Below are 23,327 nucleotides of genomic sequence, written 5' to 3'. Positions count from 1 at the left end.
TCAACCACTCGTCCGAGGGCTGGAGGGCAGCCATGCCAAAGTCGGCCAGCTTGACGTTGTGGTTCTCGTCCAGCAAGATATTCTCGGGCTTGAGGTCGCGATGGCAGATGTTGAACCTGTGGCAGTACGCCAGGCCGGAAATGATCTGGCGAAATAGCCGCACAGCCTCTTCTTCAGGCAGAGGGCCGTTTGTCGACACATAATCGAAGAGTTCTCCTCCTTTGACGTACTCGAGAACCAGATATCTGCGGCGTTTGTCAGCCCAATCAAAGTTAAGTGGCGGGGGGGGGAAGGGATGGTCCCATACAGTTCGCCTCGGTTTTCCCACACGTCGTACAGATTAATCACGTTGGGATGTTCAACCAGCTTCATGATGACCACTTCCCGTTCAATGCCGAACGGAATGGCTCGGGGCCCCAACTGATTTCTGAGCGAGCCGGCGTTCCGATCCATGGCAGCAATACTCTCACTGTTGACCATCGAAGCACCTCTTCTGGAAACAATCTTGACCGCGGCAATCTGGCCCGTGACAGCGTGTCTGGCCAACCGCACGCGACCTGTTGCCCCTTTTCCGAGAGTTTTTCCCAATTGCCATGGTCCGACGTGGGTTTTGCGCTTTGAAGCCCCCTGCAGTAACGACGCCAGGGAGACCTCTGCATCTCGGTTTGGTTTGGTTGGAGGCTCCGTTGTAACCGACAACTGCACCGGATTCTGGATGGCCATCGACGTGTTGACTGGTGGTGTCTGGACGTCTGTCTTCACTACATGTTCATGGTGCACTGTCGCTCGAGCCATAGCGGCGGGGCTGCGATTGGCCCTGTCTGCCGCCTCTGTGAGCGGCTGGCGACCTTGCGGTGGCGGCCGAGCCATGGTTAATGGGTTGTCTTCCATCGTCCAGGTTGTTTGTTGCTGACACCAGACGATGAACCGCGGGGGCCCAGCCCGAATTGACTCACTGCGTCCCCCGGTCAGATGGGATTCACACGACGTGTAGATACGCGGTATCCTTCAGCATCCGCCGTGTCACGAGGCCCCGTAACAGCCAGAACACTACAGCAAGATGTTCCGCAAGGCCCGCGTTAGGCACTACTTACGAGATCTTGATCGGTGATAGCAGGGATCTCTAGGGACCCGCCACACTTTCTCACTCTCAAGCGTCGTGTGCAGAGTTGAATTGAGAACTCTAAGGGGAGTGCAATTGAAAACAGGGAAAAAAAAAAAAGAATAAAAGTATTTGTGAGAAAGGGAATGAACATGTGGAAACGAACGAAGAGGCCTTGCCTATATTCTCAATTCCACTTACCACAGTGTGGTTGAGAAAAGAGGGTTCGAGGAAAGGATTGATGATGACAACTTGTGTGTGTGTGCGAAAATCACGGAAACGAGTGGACCTGGGGGGCACACACGACGAGAAAGACCACACGAGAGTGTTCAAGGAAAGATGGAAACAGATTGTGACCTTGTGTGTGAGCGCTCTCACACACAGACAGACACCCCGCGGTCATTCCAAGTCTGGAATGCACAGGAGTGTGCCGGAGGTGTGTTTGGCCGATGGCGTGGATGCATCGACCTGACATCTCATCTAACACAGAGCATTGCAACTCTCCTCTCATCCTTTTCTTGCTTCCATGGTCTAGAGATGGTTAGTTCACAGCAGCACATCCTTTTGAATTCTGTATGAGAAAATGCAGTGGATGGCTGGAAGAGAATTGTCATCAAAGTTCTGCCCTGTGTACTTCGTATACAGTAGATGGGTAGTTTGTAGATGCTCACTCAAGGAGCCAATCGCTTCCATACCCTCTCATTCCATACCAATGCCAGCTCGAGATAGTCCAGTTGCTGATCACGATGCATATCGACGCTACCCAGGCAAATCAGGGGGAGTGAAGATTGGAGTTCTTTGCACAAACAGCCGCTGGAATGCAAGCAACCAATGTTCAAAAGTAACCTCAACCAGCGGCACACCAAGCAAAGGAAAAAGAGACTTGCCTGCTTGATCCCCATCAGCTCTTCATAGAGGTTCCACATGTATCTCTGTGAAGAAAAACAGAGTTTAGATCACGACGTTCATCTATGGTCTCTTTTTTTTTTTTTTTCGTGCCTCGGAATGTTCAAGATCCAAGTGTGAGGTAACACGCGCTGGCTCGCATTCCAATCCCTGTCGGAGCAAAGTTTACGAGTAACTACCTGTTACATCCGATGGAAAACGAGACACAAACAAGCATAGTACTTTCCAGGGCCATGAGCTGGGTATTGTGGCAAAAGGGCCGGACTTTGATGTCCATGTATGGTTCACAATAATGAAGCTGAAGTGCAGCCGTTCAGAGAGTTCGGATGAATGTTTGGGTTGCTGAAGTGAATTTTAAGTTCGGTCGTTTAATTAGGGCTCTTTAGGGTCTTGCCGTATGCTATTCCGACTATGGTTAGGTAAGCGTAGACTACCTACCGGTGCACGTGTCTCCGCGTTTACAGCTCTCGCGTCTTCAGACAAGATCAACGACCATAGCACCTACCTGGTACCTAAGGTAGGTAGGTATTTGCAGCTAGGACTATTGACTTGGTGCATTCCAAATGTTCCAAACTCCTGCATCAACTACCAATGCTCTTCAGTGATACGGACGTCATTCACATCTACGCCATCGACAAACCAACGACCCTCGCCGTTGCCATTCGGCCCAATCAAGATGTCATTTCCTGACATTTGCCGCTTGCGCATCTTCCCCGTGTCATGGTCAAATGTCCAGTCCTCCAGCCCGTAGCATCGCTTCCACTTCAGGCCGTCCTGCGCGTCTTGATACTCGTACCAGAACTGGACGGCAATGCGGTTGTCGGTGTAGGCAAAGAGCTCCTTGCGAAGCCGGTACGAGCGTTCCCTGTTCCACTTGGCCGTAAGAAAGGCGACAATGGCGTCGGTTCCTTGGAAGAACAGATCGCGGTTGCGCCAGATCGAATCGGGGGTGTAGGACTTGGCAATAATCTCTGGATTCCTGGCACAAGAAAATGCCGGAAAAAAAAACAGTAGTCAAGCTGATGATCAATGCCACCAATGCCTGGCTGGATGGACAAACTGTGTGTTCCACAGATCCTGCGCTGCCTTGACCTTGCGGAGTGCTGCTTCTTTTGTGGTGAACGGAGGCTTGATATCGGCCATGATGGATCGATGATCGGGTCAACGCGTGGAAGAATGAATACAAGTTGAGAGTTGATCAAGCTCAGTGAGTGCTCCGTACTCCGTCGGTGTAAGTACTACTCGTAGTACTCTGTTTTGATAGGTAATGTCGGGCAATTCACGCCACCCAAGATCTGCGAATGCCGCCCATCCGACCCGGATCGTCATGCTTACCTTAGCCTGGCCCGTCCGTCATGTTCTACGCCGCGATTCTGACAAATCGATGTGGCGATCTCCTCGTCCTCCAGTCTCGAATTCTGGCGCAGGTTCTTTGTCACGTGATCTTGTTGGTGGCTCACCGCCCGGCTGAGCCTCGGCCGATGCCGCCGATCGGACTGCAGGGTGCCGCTCCATGGTGCGAGATCGGTTGACCGTCGGCAGCACGGGCCGCTGCATGTTTGATTTGTTCGATGAATTACTACGCGTCGAAATCTGCAGGTTAAACTCGGGCACTTGCTCATAGAAAAAAAAAAACTACATGCAAAGGCATATAGTAATAGTAGTATGTATACAACATTGTCTTGCTTTGAGGACTAGGTAGTAATCTGGACTAAGGTCTCGGCGAATGCATGGCAGACAATTTGACGATGATTTCATGATTGATTTCATGCTCGTCTTCACAAAACAAGCCGGAGTGGGACAAACTGTGCAAACTGGATTCTCCCTCACCTCGGCTCCTCCAGACCGCCTCCTGCTGCTTGGAACACATCCGAACCATCGGATCCATCCAAATTGGCCTCCCAAAGTCAGGAACACACAGCAAGAGAAAAAGCAGATTAGTCATGTCGTCCGTTCTGGTCTTGATGGTGGGGAGGTTTGGCTCACAGCACCAGGCGGGTCACGTCACCGCTCTAGAAAGTCATCGATTGCGGGCAAGGCCAATCGTTGCTTTTCCCACTATCGGACCACCCTGGAATCTCCCAATCAAAGGCGCTTCTATAGCCGATCAGGATTTGGATCTTTGCAAATTGAAGCGGATGGGCGAACAATTTTGTGAACGGGAGGACGGAGGACCGTGTGGCCTGTTGCCGTAGCGCTTGGATTATTGATTGATCAGCTTTCCTGCCCGCAATTGCCCCTATATAAAACCCTCTTCCCCTGCCCCTCCTGTCCCTCTTTGATCTGACCAGATAACGTTTAATCGTACACACACACTCTCTCTCTCTCTATCACGCTACATTCGCTCAACATCAATCAACCTCTGCGATTGCATCCGTCAAAATGGCTCCCCTCCAGCCCGGTGACAAGTTCCCCGACGACGTCGTCTTCTCGTATGTCTTTTCTCTTGAAATACCCCGCTTGAACTTTGATAACTAACAAACCTCCAGCTACATTCCTTGGACCCCCGAAAACGAGGACATCAAGGCTTGCGGTATCCCGATCAACTACTACGCTTCCAAGGAGTGGGCCAACAAGAAGGTCGTCCTCTTCGCTCTGCCGGGTATGTCATGGCGCTTGATATTCTTGGAAATTGCATGAAAGGAAAGAGTGGCTGACACGAGGACCATTGCAGGTGCCTTCACTCCCGTCTGCTCGGCTGCCCACGTCCCCGGCTACATTGAGAACCTGCCCAAGCTGCGCGAGAAGGGCGTCGATGTCGTTGCCGTCCTCGCCTACAACGATGCCTATGTCATGAGCGCCTGGGGCAAGGCCAACGGCGTCAAGGGTGACGACATTGTAAGAACCCCCCTTTCACTGAAATCATTGTTCTGCGCATCACGCTAACGCACTCGACACAGCTCTTCCTGTCCGACCCCGACGCCCGCTTCTCCAAGAGCCTTGGCTGGGCGGACGAAGAGGGCCGCACCTACCGCTATGCCATTGTCATTGACCATGGCAAGGTCATCTACGCGAAGAAGGAGAGCGCCAAGAACACTCTGGAGGTACGCCCATGCTTCGTTGATCCGGTACCAGACAATGAACCGGATACTGACGTTTGCTTGCAGGTTTCCAAGGCTGAGGCCATCCTGGAGATCCTCTGAATGGGACTCAAGACATAGAAAGCGTTACGTTTCAGGGATTAATGAAGTGCATGTCAGGGAATGAAGGGTTTCGACCTTGTTAGACTAGACACAGACAAGCATCAATAGATTCCGTTCTCATCACAGCAGCTTTTCGATTCACACATGACGTTGAAAAAAAGTTATTAATAATCGGCAGCCTAAACCTTATGAGTAAGGTCCCTGTCGATGGCCAGGAACATGTCTGTAGGCGATCTGCGAGGGGTCATGAGGAGTTCGTGAGGGGGGGGCAGGCCGGGATGGTCGTTGCTATGTTGCCAAGCCGAGGGTTCAATTGGAGTTGTGGTTGGGTTTCGAAAATATACACCCCCCCCCAATATCGTTACGGCCGAGGTTAACCTTTATCCTGAAAAGGATTAGATTAAATCCGACAGAGCACTTAAAAACACAAGACTAAACCTAATCAGGTTAGTCGCTTGCGGAGACGGGAAAATCAATCATGCGGCTTCATACGAGTCTCAACTCGCTTCAGAGTTGGAGAAGCCCAAAGTTAGAATGATTTGACGTCAATCAACAATTTTTTTTCTTAAGTTATCTACTCGTTTCAATTTCGATTTCAAATCATGACCCTAAACCCATCCTCAAAGCGAAAATCCCCCTTCGACGGCGGCGGCGGGGGAGGAGGCTCTTCGGGGAAACAGACATCAGCCGGCGCCGCGCGGAAACGCGCCAAAACACACGACGCACGCGCGTTGGCGGTTCAGTCCGCAGACGCCGCGCTGTCGGCCACGGGGGAATTGGACGTGGCGGCGTACGTCGGGGCGCGTGAATTTGAGATCCGCGCGCTGGAGGCAGGGGTGGAGCGGTCCAAGGCGGCGCTCAATACGCGCGCATTCCAGAGCGTTCCGCGGTCGATGCGGAGAAGGACGGCGAGTCATAATGTGAAGAGGGTGCCGAAGCGGTTAAGGGCTAGGGCGAAGCGGGAGGTGTGTGCGCCATGGTTTTGTCGTCGTGATTTTTTACAATATCATCAACAATCCAAGACAAGACTCTAGAGGGCTGATTGGAAATGGGGGAATGTAGATGATAGAGGACAACACGCCTACCGTGACGGCTCGGCGACGGAAACCTTCGAATCTTCTTCGACTCCGGCTGGAGACGGCGCGACGGCTTCAGGCCTTGAATCGAAAGACCAAGGCCAGGCGTGCGGCGGCAAAGGCGAAGCGGGACAAAGAGAATTCGGCGATGTCGTTGGAAGAAGAAGGGGGAAGCCATAACTATGAGATCGCCCCGAGGGTGCCAAAAATCAAAAAGAACAAGCTCTCCAGGCCTCATGTGCCGGATTCCAAGTTTCGGAAACGGCAACGTGGGAAGACCTGGCTGCCTACACACATGTACCATGCCAAGCGCGCGCACATGACGCCGTCGAAGGAACCGCTCTGGCGGTTTGTCATCCCTCTCACTCCGACGGAGAAGTGTTACAGGCCTACGCATCGTGCTGCGGGGACGAGTGGCGCGGTGGCGTGGGATACGAGTTATATGTCGACGATACAGATTGACGGGACAGCACCGGCATTGGAAACCGTACTGAGGACGTTGTCTGTTGATGGCGAAGATGCCTGGGGCAAGAAAGGAGAGAAATGGAGACGCGGAACACGAAGCCTGCAAGCATGGGTCCATGAGCGGGAAGGCGATCGCAGGCCGATTGCACCGGTGACGTTGATATGGTGTGTCAGGGGCACGTCGGAGAACGTCGAGGCAAGCGGATCCGAAGGGAAAAAAGTGCGGGACAAGATCCTGATACGAGTGCACCCGTCGGCTTTCCTACAATTGTGGAATGAAATACTGGAGGTGTCAAAGAGACAGAATCCGCCGGTAATGGTGGAAGATCTGCGGTTCGAAATCGGTAGTATTGAAATCACGGGGCCGGGATCTACGGAGGCTCTGATCGCCACCATGCGTCCCTTTACACAAGGAGAAACGCAGTTTCCCAAGGATAGCCCCGAACACACGTGGTCGTCGCTTCTCGGCGTCACGGACCCTTCCTCTCTTCCCGCGAATGCTCTCTTGGCCTTCAACATCAGCGACCCACGTCTGCAATTCCCATTCCAGCCATTGAAGCCTTCATTCTCCGAGTCGAGCATGGGAGAACAGGCAGCTTTGTTGTCCACGTGGCCACCAGACCAAAGTCAAGGGAGTCCAGCACTATTTGACCGACGGGCCCGTCTTGCCGCTATCCGTTGCCTTCCCAGTCAAAAAGCCGTTAACCGGCGCCGAGCTCAGGCGGGCCCAGGAGGGCGACCAGCCTCGAAGCCTGGAGATCCTGAAATACCAGTGATCGTTCTAGCCACGAGGCCCAAAGGTAATCCTGCAAATTCGTGCTCGCGTGGAACATGGACGGTCCTCCTGCCGTGGAAGTGCGTCCTTCCTTTGTGGTATATGCTGATGTATTACCCATTGTCCACTGGAGGTAATCCTAGATTCGGAGGGCTCTTAGAACAGCGTCAGCTGGCGTTCGAACGGGGTGAGCCTTGGTTTCCTGGCGACTATCCGGGCACCCGCGCTGGCTGGGAATGGAACGTTCGAGAGGGAGATGAGAAAAGGAAGGAGTGGGAGAGGCGGCCCAAGGGGAAGAGGATTGAATTCAATAGCCTCGACCTGGGTAACGGCCAAAAGGGAGAAATCGGACTTGGTTGGGCATGCGATTGGGAACGGTTGGTCCGAGGCCGAGGAAGCGCAGAGCCTAATGGCAACGCTTTGCCCGAGTCAGAGGATGTCGATATGGGCCAGAGTTCTTCGGACACTCAAACTGCGACTTGTCCACCTCTGGAAATTCAGCAGGTCCGATCCGAAACTGCACATGCAGCGTTTCGCCGCGCCCGTTCGGACCTCCCGGCGCATCTACTAGAGCGACCCCACCTGGCAACCGTCCGAATCACGCTCCATGGTCGAGGGACACCGAAGCCGTGTGCTAGGATTTACCGTCTACCGACAGGCAATGCCGAGCTCCGAAAACAATGGCTCTCGCTCTTGTCTCCGAAGCAGTCAGCAGATACCCCCGCCCGGCCACCCGACCGACCAACACAAACAAAGGAACCATCAACGATTACCCTTGTCCACGACCCCCAGTTGGTTGGTAAAATAGCCACTACGCTGGTATCACCTTCCGGCTCAGAAGATGAGAGAGCCAGTCATTTGCCCCTGCCACCGGAGGAGGATCTGATCGGATTCGTCACGTCGGGAAACTACAACCTCGCTGAGGGACGGGGCACGGGGGTCGGATCTATCTTGTTGTCCAAGGTTTTGGACGACGCTATCGGCGACCAACAAGATACGCAAGGAGCCGGCCGATTGGAACGGCCATCGCCGAATGTCGCCCGGCGACGAGATCGCGAGAGAAGAACATGTATTGTTCGCTCCGCAGGGGAACGAGTGGGAAGATTGGGCTTCTGGGAGTTTGTCTAAGCTTTGATTCTCACTTTTGATATTACCTGAGATACCCCATAGAATGACGGAACAATCGTTTGTGCGTTCGTACGTTCGTAACGTATCGCATGATCTACTTTGTAAGCCTTGGGCAAATGTTTTCGGTGAGAGGTCGACACCTCAGGGTTAAGGCATTAAAGTCTCATCACGTGACTCATCTGGATTCCGTGGAAGAGTGACGACAGAGCCGACGGTAGGAAATTCTCCAGACTACCCCGTGTATTGGCCTCAAGGGCAGATCAAGAACGACCTTGCGTTCTCTATTCAACCGGCGCCATTGACACTCTCAATTGGCCCACACAATGGGCGCCGGCAGTTCGAAGCCCGAGTCACCGGGCCAGAAGCATGTTTTTTCCAGGTGAGTGCCTTAGATGGGACTTGGGTTGGTTTCTTGCTGGCCCAATGCAATGGTTGTCGCCGAGTTTGAGCGATTCGGACACCGAGTCTATCTGATCTGCCTCTACTGACGGGTCCATCTTGTCCTCTAGTGAAACTCCTGTCCAGTTCTCCAACAGCTTGATCGATTCGCTCCGGTCCAATACAGAGGTACGGCCTTGAGACCTCTCTCATCCCTGCGCGAATCTCCTACTGAAACGTGACTTCAACAGACCGACTCGGCTCGCGCCAAGCAACTAGAACTACACATCCAAGCCCGCGTGGCGGAAGAACTCGAGCGTCTACGACAACGGGAACAGCAGAGCTTGGAAGAGATCGAGCGCCGCGTCGCCGAGGCATTGCCCAACCGCAATGTCCCGTCGAAACCTTCTCCAACTGCTGCTGCGCCGGCGGGATCCCTAGACTTGGACGCGCCGCGGATTCCTTTTGCCGGGCGGGAGTATGACACGCCTTCCTTCCCGATCGACTCGCAGCCCCCGGCCCCGCCGGAGCCGGCGCACCCGCAGCCAACGCCTACGGACGTCGATCCGTCGCGCGAGACGGTTCTGAAGGAGATCGAGCGGCTCCGGGGGAAGCTCGAGTCCAAGAAGAAATTGGCGGATCTGGATGAGAACGTCGAGCGTGCCCGATCCGAGGTGGTGCGATGCCTGCGTTTGAATGATCGACGGCCGCTGGATTGCTGGAAGGAGGTGGAGCAATTCAAGCAGGAGATGGCCAAGATGGAGCGGTCGTTTGTGGATCGGGTGGTTGGGTAGGAAGATACGGATGAGGCATTCGATGTTTGTCGATCTGGGATGTAACTACACTTTCGTACATGTAGCATTATCTCTATAGACGTGTCTTTCCGGCTCTCCTTCGTGCACGATTCTGTTAGGGTGTAGGTTAGGTACATATTTGGATACGTCTTTTGATATTGACCCGGGCGATTGCGGGATGCTGGCTGGCAGTAGTGAGTGTCTGATGGACTGGAGCATCGCGGAATTCGCAAAAGCATACCGTAGCCCCATTTCGGCAATCCGGGATTCGCTATCACTCTTGCGCCGTTAAAAGCCCGAAGCTAAGAATCGACCTGTGTTTTGCTCTCCGGGACCACTCCCTTCGGTGTGCGTGACTTGCAGGTGTCCCAAGAACCAATCCATATGGCCGTCTCGCGTGTTCTATTTGCTAATTTCCTCGTGGACTACAGTACGTCGTGAGTTTCTTGGATATTGCTCTGACGTTGCATTTTGCCCTCCCCCAGCCGCCAAGGGTCACTAAACCCCAGCCCAGGGGCTCGGACATTCCGATCCTCCGCTTTTTTTTTTTTTGAGTCTTTTTTTTTTAGCCCCTCATTTCTGTCGACCCTGAAGAGGGTTGAAATTGGTGTGAAGTGTGGACTCCGGGTTCTGTCCAAGCATGGATCTCCGATGACGACGACACCGGCCGCGGAACCCCCTGGCAAACCGAAGACGGGACGAACCGCGGCAGCACCATGGCCGTTGACGGCACTGCTTGCCGAGCTCACCGAGAAGCCCTCCTGGGCGCTGGTGCTGGGACTGGGAGCAGTCATCCTGGGCTTGGCCCACCTCATCGCCGTTCATCAGCGCGTGGTGGACTGGGACTGGGACTGGGATCATCAGGCACCTCGTAGCCCTAATAGTCATAATCTTCCTCGCCCCTCACCATCACTACCACCACAACCGCCCGTTGATCTCATTTCCGCCCCATCGTCCCTCCTCGCCGATCAATCAGTCTGTTCTTCCTACCACTACTCCCCTTCCTCGTGCCCCAATCCTGCTTTGCAATTGTCATTGCCGGGCGACGACGACGACGTCATCATGTCCACGCGCGCCTACCCCGTCGACGCGGCTCGCCGCATCGCCGCCCAATTTGAGTATCCGCCGGAAGAGGTCCAGCGCGGGGTCGAGGAATTCATCCGGGAAATGCGGGAGGGTTTGTCGCGGTCCAACACGACTCTTAGCCAGATTCCAACCTATGTGACAAGCGTGCCGGATGGGACGGAGAAGGTTCGCCAACTCTCTCTCTCTCCCTCTCTATCTCCCTTCTTTTGCGCCTCTGGCCCCTTTTCCCCGTATGCGATCGCTGACCCGGCGCCGGATGAATTGCTGTAGGGCTTGTATCTAGCCGTAGACCTCGGCGGCACGAATTTCCGCGTCTGCTCGGTCGAGCTGCGTGGAAATGGCACCTACAACTTCAATCAGTCCAAGATCACCATCCCGCAGGAGTTGATGACCGGCAATTCCTACAAGGAACTGTTCCGGTTCGTAGCCCAGCAGATCAAGATGTTCCTCGACAAGTACCAGGCCGAGTTCGCGGCACACAGGCATAAGCGGCGTACAACAGAGGACGGCGATGGCTATGAGGAAAAAAAAATCTTCGATCTAGGGTTTACGTTTAGTTTCCCCGTGGACCAGGTGTCCATTAACAGCGGGACGCTGATCCGATGGACCAAGGGGTTTACGATCCCGGACGCCGTCGGGAAAGACGTGTGCTCGATGCTGCAGGAGGCACTGGACGAGTTGAATCTGCCGGTGCGGGTGGCGGCGCTGGTGAACGACACCGTCGGCACGCTCATGGCGCGGGCGTACACATCCCCCGGCAACGCCAAGACGGTGATTGGCGCCATCTTCGGCACGGGGACGAACGGCGCGTACGTTGAGGACCTGAAGCGCATCACCAAGCTCGCGGACAACCCCGACGGGCGCATCGACAAGTCGACGGGCCAGATGATCGTCAACGCCGAATGGGGCAGCTTCGACAACCACCTCAGCGTGCTGCCCAACACCAAGTACGACCAGGAGCTGGACAGGGAGTCGAACAACCCGGGCGTGCAGATGTTCGAGAAGCGCGTGTCCGGCATGTTCCTCGGCGAGCTCCTGCGCCGCACGCTGGTCGACCTGGCGCGCGACCCGGAGATCCAGCTCTTTGGCCAGTCCGTCTCGGCCTCCTCGCCGCTCTTCCAGGTTGGCGGCCTGGACACGAGCTTCCTGAGCGCGGTCGAGGCGGACGTGTCGCCGGACTACCTGGCGACGCGCGCGGCGCTGCTCAAGGATCTCGGGGTGGATCACGCCTCCCTCGACGACGCCCACGCCGTCAAGGTCCTCGTCCACGCCATCGGCAAGCGTGCCGCCCGGCTGAGCGGCATGGCGCTGAGCGCCGTTCTCATCGAGTCCGGCCACCTCGACAAGCTCGGCTCCAACGACAACACCATCGACATCGGCGTTGATGGCAGCCTTGTCGAGTTCTACCCCGGTTACATCGACTACATCCGCGAGGTCATGTGCGAGGTGCCCCAGATCGGCGACAAGGAGAAGAAGATCGAGATTGACATCGCAAAGGATGGCAGCGGCGTTGGGGCCGCGCTGATTGCGCTGGTGGCGCGGAAGGAGAACCAGTGCGAGTAAGAATAACACTAGTATGTACCTATTCTAATGTACCTTTTTTTTTTTTGAGTGCTAAATGATTTCCCCCGTCATGAATTTGAAATGAACCTTGTTATCATGTAAATCACGTAGGCCATTAGAAGTTAGTAATGGTACTCATCAAATGACCAACACCCACCAAAAAACCAAGCAATGCCCACTCAAGAACTCCCAGTGCCGAAACCGCCGCTGTCAAATGCACACAAGGTATATACAACCCTCCCTTCCCTTCCGTTCATGATAACACAAAAACAAGAAACAACTTGTCAACCCACATTCTCATGATCTTTTATGACACTTCAATAAATCAAGCTCCACTGAGTTCGGCCTTGGTCTCTTCATCATCCGAAAACGCCTTGGAATTATTGTCGACACTGCCCGCTTCTGCTGCCGCCGCCTCCATCGCGGCGATCGTATCCGGAGTGGTCCCGTTCTTCAACTTGCTCGGTCCGGCCGGTTTGGCGCCCATTGATTTCTTCAGGGTGAGTTTCTTCTTCTTGTGGTTGACCGGGGAGAGATCGTCATCGACGAGTGGACGCTTCGGCGCCGAGGAGCCGTTTAAAGCGGACGTCGGTTTTGACCCGGTGTTGGGATCGAATGTCGAGCCGTTGGCCGCAGAGGTGTTGGCATCTTGAGGGGTGCGGTTGCGACTAGCGCCCCGCCCCGACAGTCCCAAGCACCGATCAAGATGCTGGGCGACGCGGGTGACGACGACGTAGCGCGGGCAGTTGGGACATTTGACAGTCGGGAACGATACTTTTTCAGGCACATGCTGCTTGAAGGAACCATCCGGCGTGGTCGGAGGGCTGGATCCTGGCGTGTTGTTGTTGGTGTTGACATTGTGTTTCTTCTTCTTGGGATTGGGCTTGTCCGTTGCGAAGGGATTGCCATTCACGTCGACCCCCGGCTTGTTGATGACCGGATGCTTCGAGCAATACTCCCGATACGGATCTGGCGGAGGACGAGCTCCAACCCCGGTGGTCGGGTACAGAAGACGTGGTAATCGACAATGAGGGCAGATGATTTCCTTGGTCGTCGACAGAGGGTTGCCCTTGAGGTACACCTTTCCGCCGTCGAAGATGGCGCCATCCGTCTCTACCCGGACTTTGCTCTCCAATGCCTCGGTTGTCTCGATATCGCTCGGCTTGTTCGCTTTGCCCACCCCTTCGCTCTCGCGAAGTCGGGCAATCTCCTCTTCGGCTTTCTGGCGGGCCAAAGTGACTGCCGACTTTTGCCGAGCAATCTTTTCATCTCGATGCACCTTTGCCACGATCTCGTGAACGATGTTGTAGAATGTGTCATTCAAAATGTTATTGGTCTAGCCCGGTCAGCAAACAGGGACAATGTAGACATTGTTTGAACGAGAGACATACCAACTCTGCAATCGTCCCCTGCGGAATGGTACGAGGGCCTGCCTCGGTGCTCGGGGAATCGGAGCCGGTCATGTCTAAAGCGACTGTGGTCGAGTTTCCCTCTTCCTCATCGTCAGATGATTCATCACGCTTGTCCAGCAGGATATTGAGGGTGTCCAGGTCGATGTCAGAGTATATGATGTAGCAGCGGATGGTCATGATGTAGAAAGATAGATTGAAGGCAGGGGCAGGGGATCAGGTGCAGACAGCAAGAGCATAGCACTAAGGTAGGAGGAACAAGAAAAAAAAAAGATTCGAAAGCAGAAAAAAAAAAGTGTGAACCAAGATGCATATGAAAAGAGAACATGATGGCTTATTGAGACAGCATTCATGCAAGTATACTTACCAGAACCCACGCTCAGCAGCCGCCGAGATACTTCAACCCTCAATCAACCATTTATTTCACGCCTATTGTTCCATCCAAAACAAGGTCACTCGCTTGTTGCATCACAATAGATCAGTAGCCGTCGTTGGATCCAACGTGGTCACGATTCACGATGAATGACGATGGACACCAGGTCGGAGTGCAAGGATGCCTGCTCACGGCATTCCCGTTTGAAAGGGCTGATGCAGAGGAAAAGGTACAAAGGAGCGACAAGATTCGGAGGACAGTCTGCACAAGCTTTATGAAAAGGAAGCTTAGCAGCAGCGGTCAACAATTCCAGTCTCTGAAAATGATCGCACAGCAGAAGCTTACTTTGGACAAGGAACCCCCTCGGGTTTTTTTCACTCTATACACGAACGGGGCCACCTGAATCAACAGGTATGCAATTCCAAGAGACGGACGAGGCGGACGATACAAACAAACAAATCGGCCGGCTGGAGACAGATGTGGTTTGCAGGATGACTTGAAGATTGATGCCGAGTCTGATAATCGCCGCACCTCCGAGGCTCCGACTGGCCCTTCCAGCCTAAACCTACGCTAAATTCGGCCTGACTCCGTCTTCTCCGGGTCTCAGCAGCCCAACAATCCCGGTGTCAGCTTTGTCCCAATACTACAACTCCTTCCAATCTGCTCTATCAAAGAAGAATAGAACAAAGGTCGTCAGAAAGATTGAGTTCTTCTGAGCTCCTGGATCGTCAGATTCCGGGAAGAAAACGGGCATGATTATGTAATCACAGGGCACGTGAATAGTAACTAGTTAGTTATGAGATTGCTTATTCATGACTTGCAGCAACTTCAATCAATGAATTTATGACATGCTTGCAGTTGAGGTTCATCTGTTTAGCATGGATTGATGATTGGTCTGTAATTCTTCATGGCAGACAATTTGTTCTGACTTGTGTCCCTTCTTTAAGATTTTGTGATGTTCATAACAACTACCTATAACTACCGAATGTGAGCGGAATAACTCCAGTCGTCCGAGCAGCTCTGCCTTACCGCCATAGCCATAGCGCAGTGCTCAAGGTAACCTTATGCTATGATGCTTCCTCATAATTTGTTGTACCATAAGCAATTTAAGATCACGCAAGATGGCACGATAGAACGTCATAGACTCTCCCTCTATGTCGTGATGGACTCAGACCCTGAACGGAAGCAGTTCAAGCTCCAAGGGACTCGGGGAGGATGCGCTAAACTGTATTTGGAAAAGACCCATGACTCCCGCGTTGGCTAAACTACATACGGTTAGCGTGGATGAAGTTACTTCACTGATAAGATGCCACGCGATCTTATCTGAACAATCACCCTCGATGAAGCACGTTTGAATTGAAGCAGAGCTTCAAGCTTTGATAATACAAATTTAGCATGCTCCTCTGCGATGACACTGTACAGTCTCTACCATGACATATCCATTCTTGTCCAAAGCGCAGTCACAATCGCGGCAGCCCCGCCCAATCGCCTCGTCTCCCCCTCCTCCACCTCCGCAAAATAAGCCACCAATCCGTCCACCTGCGCCGTCTCTTCCACCAGCCTCGCAATCATCGCTGTCGCAGCCCTACCCAAGTAAATCCGCAGGACTCTGCGACCTCAATTTCAAGCCGACACCCTTCCCAGACACCAACCTCTCCAGCTTTCCAACCCCGCATCCGCAAATCACCATTGATCCCGTGCGCACAGGACATATCCCATCCCTGAGCCGCATTACGGGCCTCTTGCTGCCGGTCAGGTACTCCAACTCGTTCTATACGGCATGCGTCACCGACCCGATTATCAAGACACTGTCGCGCGTCGCGGTGTATCATGACCATCCGTATGCGCAGGGCCCAACAACGGCCAACAGCAGCACGAACGCAAACACCGATAAAGTCATTGGAGGAATTCGATGTCGGTTAGAGAAGCTCTTCGAGGCAGAAGGGGAGGGCCGCGCCCCGCCGACAAACCTCTACATTCAGACCTTGCATCTGCTGTCTCCCTACCGCGGGCACGGCGTCGCCGCATCACTGCTACATTCCCTGTTGTACACGGAGCCGCCGTCGCAGTCAACAAAGAAATACTGCGTTTCCCCTCTGGTAAGACATTACAACATCCGCAGCGTCACGGCCCACGTGCACGAGACGAACGACGACGCGCTGCACTGGTACACGGCGCGCGGATTTCGTATCGAAGGCGATGTCGTCAAGGGATACTACAAGCGCCTGAATCCGGGCGGGGCGAGAATCGTCCGTTTGAATTTGGAGTGGGAGGAGGAAGCCGTCGAGTCCGTACCACCAAGACAAAACCCAACCACAGAACAGCATAAGAATGACGATAATGGTGATGATGATGATGACTGGGAAAAAGTCGAGGTTGCCGATGCCGATCCAGAGGACCACGGTGTCCGGCATTTGGCCGACGACAGCCGCCCACTGGACAGCGGCGACGATTCGCCCTCGACCGCAGGGAGTGGGGGTCGTAAACGCAAGGCAGAGGAGGTGCTATAATAACGGAATCCTGCTGCTGCATCTACTCGAGACGTTAAAGTCCTGCATGTTGTGAATTATTCCCGCTTTCATGGATGCATATCAGCACGTCGATGTTTATACCCGGAGTCGAACAATTTGGATACAGTACATGTGCCACCACACGATGTGATGATGCACTGTTGCTTAGAGCTGTTAGTACAAGCGACCAATTACTCTTGTCTATGATAGCCGCGTAGGGTTGTAGAACTATCGCTTGGGCAGCTTGTAAATGTATTATGTTAGAGGCTCTGATGAATCGCGTACATCCATCAAGTATCCATTATTTATCTTGTGTTTGTTGTGGCTGCCTAACATCTATGTTGTTTCTCATCTAGGTACCTACATGTACATAAATAGAGGTTGTTTCCTATCCTCCATGGCATAGACTCGTAGACTGCGAGTTGAATCAAGCATCAGATATCAGCCTGTTTGGTCAGGACCACTTGTTTCATTACCTCAGATACTTCTAGAGATGCTAGATGCGTCATAACCTGCCGAAACTCAACATAGTTCAGACTGGATCGTACGTTGACCAGGAAACGACCAGCTCCATTGACGCCTAAGAAGTATATACAGCGAAACTATGCCACCTGGGTATCGAGAAAAAAAAAAAAGCCAAAGGAATAGAAGCGACGGCGCAAGTCACAGCGCGTAATTCTCCGCATGCAAAAAAATCTCATCCTTGGAGGGATCAGACATCACCAGCTGCTGCAGCCGTGCCACTGTCCTGGTGACCTGGATCCGCATGCTGGGTGGGCCGCAGACATAGACACACGTGCGCCGACCAAAGATACGGGAGTACTCGCGCAGCAAGCCCTCCACGTCCGGGCGGCCGTATTCCGTGCGCCAGCTATCGCGTTTCTGGCGCGGGAGGTAGGCGAAACGCATCAGGCTGTTGCGAGTCTGGATGGGGGTGGACGGCTGCGACTGCGGCTGCGGCTGCTGGAATCCAAATTCGAAGCCAGCGAAGTTCTGTTCCGGCGTGCTGTGGGCGCTCGGAGTAAGCTGCGGCGGAGAATCACTAGCGGGGGTGTTGTAGTATGGTTTGGGGATCGGCACGGAGTGATGTTGATAGCGATTGAGCCCGGAGTACGAATTATGAATATGTGCTTCCGGGAGTGCCGTGATGGCGTCCTCATTCTCCGCCCTCAGCGCCTTTTCCCGCTCCTCATCGCCTGCGGCCTCCTCTCGGATCCAAGCCGAGGTGCGTTTGCTTGGGACACCATGGAGAATCTCTTCCACAGTGTCAATCCCCTGGCCCTGTTTGACCCCCGTCAGGAAGAAACGGCAGTGCACCGAATTAGGAGGTGCATATTCCCGGCAGATTCGCAGCTCTTCCTTGAACCATTCCATTGCCGCTGGTCGCTTCAGAGCCCAGATCACACGAACATTCTTTGTCACGGCTTTCCCGTCTCTCATTTTCTTGATTAGATTCAAGAGCTGGCTCGCAATCGCAGTGATTCCGCTTCCACCAGCAAAGAAAATTACATCGTCGAATGCAGCCAGCTCCCGCTGCATGCCTCCGTAAGGCCCATCTAGGAATGCCCGGTAAATTTTGTACGGTCCTTTCGCACGTGCCGTCTCGAGGACCTTGCGTGTGAATCCGTTGAAAGGCCTGAACACCAGCGACATGTCTCGATATTCGGGGCCGTAAGTCGATGGGAAGTCATCGCTGCAGAGGGACGCGATCGTGAAAGGGTGATTTTCAAACGGCGAGATACCGGGCATGCGAAGATAAACATATTGTCCGGGTTTCCATCTCATCTGTGTCGGGATCGTCACTTTCACCGCGTTTTCCGGAAGGATTGTCACCGCACATTCTTCTCCAATCAACCAAGACAGGCGCAGCGGGCTGAACCAATTCAGATAAAATGCCCTGGTGCAGTATGAAAAGAACCAAACGGCAATGGTGGCCCAGATATATCCCCACGACATCAAGAAATTCTTCGTGTGCCAGATGAGCATGGCCAAGAAAATGGCCACGATCGGTCCGTGGATGTACGCGAAAAACTCATACGCCTTCGAGCGGATAAATGGAAGTGAGTGGATGCAAAGGAAGGCGAGCGGTGCAAAGGCCGCGAAGCCTGTACCGAAGACGTACATATTCGTCCCAGAGGGTATAAGCGATTGTCGGAAAAGCTCGTAGATACCGTTCTCCCAAACCGGTTGGATGTAGAAAGGAATCATATGTACGAGTGTCAGGAACAAGCACAGGTACCCCAGCCAACGATGAAGAACGTTGAGTCGCTCGTGGCCGATTCCGGTGACCAAGCTCACAACACTGGCTTTCACTGCCAACGCAACAATCCACGGCACCATGGCCACCGCCATCATGCCGGCGCGGATGGCCAGAGGCGGAGACCCCAGTGCGATGCTGGAGAAATAGAGGGGCCGAGGAAGGAAGCAGTACAGTGTCGTAAATGCCAGAGCCGCGAGAACAAGCGCAGTGACTGCCATTGACGGAAAGACGAGTTCCGTCTTGCCCAGCTTGATCGAAGGAATTGGCCGGTAAAAAATCCATCGGAAGAAGGCAATGATGTTGTTCACTGGTGCCATCTTCGACGCAGACAACTCTTGCGAATTCGAAGTCTGGAGGGCAGTGCCTGAAGCGAAAAACGGCCGAGAGGAGTTTTCAGTAGCAGCGCTGGACAGTTCCTGTTCAGAGCCCCAAGCAACGTGCGTTTCTGACACAGACTCCTTGTGAAATGCAATCCGAAATCTATCACCCCAGGTATGGTATATTCGAATCAAGACCATGAGAACGAGGAGGACGACACAGAAGTAGACCCAAGCATAGCCATATTTTCCTGACTGCGACCATGGGTCCCGCTGCATCTCCGCCACCTGCTCCGGTGTGGTAGATGCGGTGATTGGGACATCAATGCGCTTCGCCAGCGAAACGAGCGTGTCCAACATCTTCGCTCGTCTATCAATAAAATCGAACGAATCGTTGCAGAGCTGACTGGCAGCTTTCGTAAGATGTAGGGTCTACAAAAAGCATGAATCTGGTCTAGAGGGTTTAGACTGATCTGATTGAGCGGGGGAGTTTCAAGGCGGTTGAGCGACGGTGTTCAGCAGGAAATCCGTTAGGATCGGACGAGCAATCCACAAGTCATGATGGCACGGCGGTGAAATTCGGTAATGTACCGGTTCGACGAGATCTTGTTTATGCGTAACGACTGGCACTTTCGAGCGAAGGCTAGACGTAGGACCCAAGGTTCGGCAGTGTACGAGGCCCTCCACGGCTCCAACTCGAATTGAGAGATGTTCATACGAGACTGACGAGCTGTCAAGGAGAGTTGCAACAGATATAGGCAATTGCAAGCGGGATATCGGCTATGATTCACAACGGTGCGAACTGGGCTGGCCCCCGGCACGCAAAGCGCGTACAACACAGACTAAAGATGCAAATGCCTGCGAAGTATGAACCGCTGTTCAAGGGTTCTTTGAGCGAGGGGACATGGCCTTAGGACGACGAATGGGAGCACTGGCGTCCCTCAATTCCAAGTGGCTTGTATTGGCTATGTCTGTCAACTCCTCCTCCATACATCCTCCAATGATTTGTGGGTTTTGACAGATTGTGGAAGATCTGTGGACCTGATTATCACATTCGCGCGGTCCGGCACGATGTGAACCCTTGACTCAAGTTCTCAACAAAGGCTAGACTTGGCTTTCGCTTCATGGGAGGATCAACGTGATGATGGACGGACATCACTGGCGGCGCCGTATCTCAACACGATAGGTCCAAGCGGAGAGTCTGGAGTATGAGATTCACGAGTGACCTCGCAGCTTTTGGCGCCGCCTGTTTCCTCATGGCCGAATCATATCGCGAGAGAGAGCCTGGTTGAGTGACAGCATGCCCGCTTTGCAGTAGCGTCACTTAGCGTGAGATCATCCTGCAGACACCTTTTCTGACTGGCCAAAAATAATGGCCAGAATAACCGGCACCGAGTGACCGATTTACATATCTCCATTCACACTCGCAGTCGCTGCGATAGGTACTCGGTACTGAAAAGATACCTCAAGCGCTCAAGGTCATCTTCTTCAAATGTCGAGATTTGGAGTTGTCGATTTGTCCAGACTCAACACACCAGAAAGCGGTCGCTTTGTTTGTTGACATTAAGTACCGGATACGCTTATCTTATCAGACAGGTTTACTCGTAGTCATCACGACGCCGGTTTGGAAGTTAAACCTCTTGAAGAACGGCCGTCTGCAGAGAACGAGCACTTCTGCTCTATACGCTGTCCATGCATGCTTGCTCTTCAAATTCAGGCATTTCCAGGCTCTCTTGGCGAGCGAACGAAAAATAATTAGACTGATGCCCAGATCTTACGATTCTGACGGAGTAGGGTCGAACTGTTAACAGTAGGCTACTCCGTAAGTATGGACATACGAGTTAATGACTTTGCAGTGCGCAGACGGCACGGAAATAGACATTGAATACCTGCAGGTAGGTACCAGGTACTTCTTAGTATCATTACTACGATTAACTATCTGGTAGTTGGGTACTCTAATTCGGCGTCATCGCTGGCTCCGTGGCGGTTGATCACTAGGAAGTGCGAAGGCTCCGTCATCTTATTCGGGCGCTGTCATCCAAGAGATGAATAGAGAACTTGGTTAGCTGCGGTACGCAGTGGCACCTCTTCTTGCTCCATAGTATCCTGCATTGTACCTATATTTCAAGGAATGAGAAGAGTAGATCAGTAGAGTGACAACCTCATCATGCATTGCGGTTATACTTTAGGAACCTGGTTTTGGATCAAATGATTCATAGATGTCCCAAGAACACAACCATTTCACTCCATTGCAACGAAAGGCTCTAAATCTGGAAGGTTGGGGACGAAGTCTGGATTGAAGAACCAAAGCTGAACACCATCGTGATTAACCAGGCAAAGAACCTCTTGGTCGCCGAACAGTCGCACGTGAAGTAACTCATCTTCATCGTCATCGCTATCATCATCATCGTCGTCGTCGTCGTCGCCGTCGCCGTCGTCGTCGTCGTCATCTTCAGTTTCTGGTTGACGATCCTGTTTGTGGAATAACTCCAGCGTTGTGACCTCTCGGATATCCAACTGGTACGGGAGCATGATTCTAATGCCATTGGTGGCATTGCAGATATCGAGCCCCTTGAGGGCGTTGTTATATTGGTAGGCCATGTCAGGAGTGAGGTGCTCGCACTCATTCATGAAGAAGCCTCTTTGAAGGGGCAAGGTGTAGTCGATCCATCGGAGGTTGAGCTTGTCGGTAGCCTGGTCGTACATAAGGTCCATCATCGTGATCTTGCCACCAATTCGGGAGAACAGCCGGGTTACTGTCTTATGGCCAAAGGTACGACGACTGGGTTCCTCTGTTGGTCGAAACCTCATCCTGTCCGGTAGCGATAGGTGAAAGAACTTCCTGTCTAGAAGCTGCCCCGTCAACGCCCACTTGGTCTGTTGCACTTCCGGTGGATGTTCGTCCCAGTGGATCACGAAAGTCACAAGCACGTTCTCATCCACGTCCATGTGCCACGACCACAAATCGCGAAAGCTCCCTATTGTTCGGACTTGATCCGCGCTCAAATCCCAAATGTAGATAGGGGGAGGTGGATCTGAGTATGACAAGCTGAATATGACCACTTTGTCCTTCTCGATAGAAACGTCGGCTGGGACAAAATCAAGCATTACTGCTCGTTTCTCCAATGTGTGTATATCCCACGCTGTCAGACGTCTGCAGCGCTCCTGTTAGACGACACCGACCCAGGGAAAACAAAACAAAACAAAAAAAATCATACCTATTCCCCCATACCAAAACAAGATAGCGATCGGACAGAAAGAAAGTCTTGAGATCAGCCATTGCGGGTTTGTCGGTCCAGCTCGATGTCTTTCCAGTCTCAAGATCCAACATTTCGACTTCATTTGGATTCCCATATGCCATAGCACAACCGCCGAGAATTGTACATAGCGCGCCCAAACATAATCACCGACTCTGGCCAGTCGAAAAAGCTCTTCTTAAGCGGCCGACCACACTGCAAATTATGCTGCCATCGGAAAAATTTCATTGCGTCGTCGGCCGCTACATCCTTGCCGTCCAGGCCCAGAAATGCAAGTGTTCGGCGCATAGCAGTGTTTATGACTATTTCACTCGAAAATATCGTACGCCATTGTTTCGAAACCTGGGATGGCTCCTGTGAGAAACAATGGCTTCAATCAGGAATCGGCCACTGTCAATGCATACCCTCTGGCTTCGAACAATGTCTGCTGGATCTAGATACTCCAAGACCTGAACGAGGAGCTCGAGGGACAACGAGCCGATTAAATCAAAGTACCCAGATCCTACCCGCTGTGAGCGCGTCATTCCGACGGCAGATTTATCCACGGAGGGTTTCGTCATCGCGATTGAACCGGGGAACTGTCAGCACTGAACCATGACTTGCGGAATATTAACCGATTGTGTCCCAGATTCCCAGTCTCCAATTCAACCTTTTGAAATGGTTCGTTGGTGTTGGCACGAACTGCCGTAATTGATGTAGTTAACCTTTGATGCCCCGAAACACTTAAATTTGCTCGCCAATAAGGGTCTCATGACAGGAAAGTTCGAGTGACACGAGCTGCTGCA

At 53.0% G+C, this 23,327-nt stretch overlaps 11 protein-coding genes across 11 annotated transcripts; 5 read left to right on the top strand and 6 right to left on the bottom strand.

Annotated features, from left to right (window-relative positions):
• VTN31DRAFT_5750 (uncharacterized protein) lies at positions 1-891 on the bottom strand (the record flags this gene model as incomplete). Its single annotated transcript, XM_069406284.1, has 1 exon — positions 1-891. The coding sequence occupies one exon, from the start codon at positions 889-891 to the stop codon at positions 1-3; it is 891 nt and encodes a 296-aa protein (XP_069259907.1).
• Positions 892-2,593: 1,702 nt separating this feature from the next.
• Positions 2,594-3,151, bottom strand: VTN31DRAFT_5749 (uncharacterized protein; the record flags this gene model as incomplete). Its single annotated transcript, XM_069406282.1, has 2 exons — positions 2,594-2,987; positions 3,069-3,151. 2 exons carry the CDS (start codon positions 3,149-3,151, stop codon positions 2,594-2,596), a joined length of 477 nt encoding a protein of 158 aa, XP_069259906.1.
• Positions 3,152-4,390: 1,239 nt separating this feature from the next.
• On the top strand, positions 4,391-5,151 carry VTN31DRAFT_5748 (uncharacterized protein; the record flags this gene model as incomplete). Its single annotated transcript, XM_069406281.1, has 5 exons — positions 4,391-4,440; positions 4,498-4,610; positions 4,683-4,846; positions 4,909-5,052; positions 5,116-5,151. 5 exons carry the CDS (start codon positions 4,391-4,393, stop codon positions 5,149-5,151), a joined length of 507 nt encoding a protein of 168 aa, XP_069259905.1.
• A 602-nt stretch (positions 5,152-5,753) lies between these two features.
• Positions 5,754-8,595, top strand: VTN31DRAFT_5747 (uncharacterized protein; the record flags this gene model as incomplete). The annotated part of the gene is made up of 2 exons (XM_069406280.1): positions 5,754-6,116; positions 6,214-8,595. 2 exons carry the CDS (start codon positions 5,754-5,756, stop codon positions 8,593-8,595), a joined length of 2,745 nt encoding a protein of 914 aa, XP_069259904.1.
• A 323-nt stretch (positions 8,596-8,918) lies between these two features.
• VTN31DRAFT_5746 (uncharacterized protein) lies at positions 8,919-9,767 on the top strand (the record flags this gene model as incomplete). The annotated part of the gene is made up of 3 exons (XM_069406279.1): positions 8,919-8,974; positions 9,105-9,162; positions 9,225-9,767. 3 exons carry the CDS (start codon positions 8,919-8,921, stop codon positions 9,765-9,767), a joined length of 657 nt encoding a protein of 218 aa, XP_069259903.1.
• Positions 9,768-10,418: 651 nt separating this feature from the next.
• VTN31DRAFT_5745 (uncharacterized protein) lies at positions 10,419-12,416 on the top strand (the record flags this gene model as incomplete). The annotated part of the gene is made up of 2 exons (XM_069406278.1): positions 10,419-11,018; positions 11,124-12,416. 2 exons carry the CDS (start codon positions 10,419-10,421, stop codon positions 12,414-12,416), a joined length of 1,893 nt encoding a protein of 630 aa, XP_069259902.1.
• A 325-nt stretch (positions 12,417-12,741) lies between these two features.
• Positions 12,742-13,879, bottom strand: VTN31DRAFT_5744 (uncharacterized protein; the record flags this gene model as incomplete). The annotated part of the gene is made up of 2 exons (XM_069406277.1): positions 12,742-13,752; positions 13,808-13,879. 2 exons carry the CDS (start codon positions 13,877-13,879, stop codon positions 12,742-12,744), a joined length of 1,083 nt encoding a protein of 360 aa, XP_069259901.1.
• A 1,749-nt stretch (positions 13,880-15,628) lies between these two features.
• On the top strand, positions 15,629-16,708 carry VTN31DRAFT_5743 (uncharacterized protein; the record flags this gene model as incomplete). The annotated part of the gene is made up of 1 exon (XM_069406276.1): positions 15,629-16,708. The coding sequence occupies one exon, from the start codon at positions 15,629-15,631 to the stop codon at positions 16,706-16,708; it is 1,080 nt and encodes a 359-aa protein (XP_069259900.1).
• Positions 16,709-17,371: 663 nt separating this feature from the next.
• VTN31DRAFT_5742 (uncharacterized protein) lies at positions 17,372-19,645 on the bottom strand (the record flags this gene model as incomplete). The annotated part of the gene is made up of 1 exon (XM_069406275.1): positions 17,372-19,645. The coding sequence occupies one exon, from the start codon at positions 19,643-19,645 to the stop codon at positions 17,372-17,374; it is 2,274 nt and encodes a 757-aa protein (XP_069259899.1).
• A 1,881-nt stretch (positions 19,646-21,526) lies between these two features.
• VTN31DRAFT_5741 (uncharacterized protein) lies at positions 21,527-22,616 on the bottom strand (the record flags this gene model as incomplete). Its single annotated transcript, XM_069406274.1, has 2 exons — positions 21,527-22,439; positions 22,504-22,616. 2 exons carry the CDS (start codon positions 22,614-22,616, stop codon positions 21,527-21,529), a joined length of 1,026 nt encoding a protein of 341 aa, XP_069259898.1.
• Positions 22,617-22,623: 7 nt separating this feature from the next.
• On the bottom strand, positions 22,624-23,102 carry VTN31DRAFT_5740 (uncharacterized protein; the record flags this gene model as incomplete). Its single annotated transcript, XM_069406273.1, has 2 exons — positions 22,624-22,884; positions 22,947-23,102. The coding sequence occupies 2 exons, from the start codon at positions 23,100-23,102 to the stop codon at positions 22,624-22,626; spliced, it is 417 nt and encodes a 138-aa protein (XP_069259897.1).
• Positions 23,103-23,327: the final 225 nt, after the last annotated feature.

Source organism: Thermomyces dupontii (assembly GCF_041956625.1).
Source record: "Thermomyces dupontii strain NRRL 2155 unplaced genomic scaffold VTN31scaffold_5, whole genome shotgun sequence".
Lineage (NCBI taxonomy): Eukaryota > Fungi > Ascomycota > Eurotiomycetes > Eurotiales > Trichocomaceae > Thermomyces > Thermomyces dupontii.
This window is presented reverse-complemented; position numbering and strand designations above follow the sequence as displayed.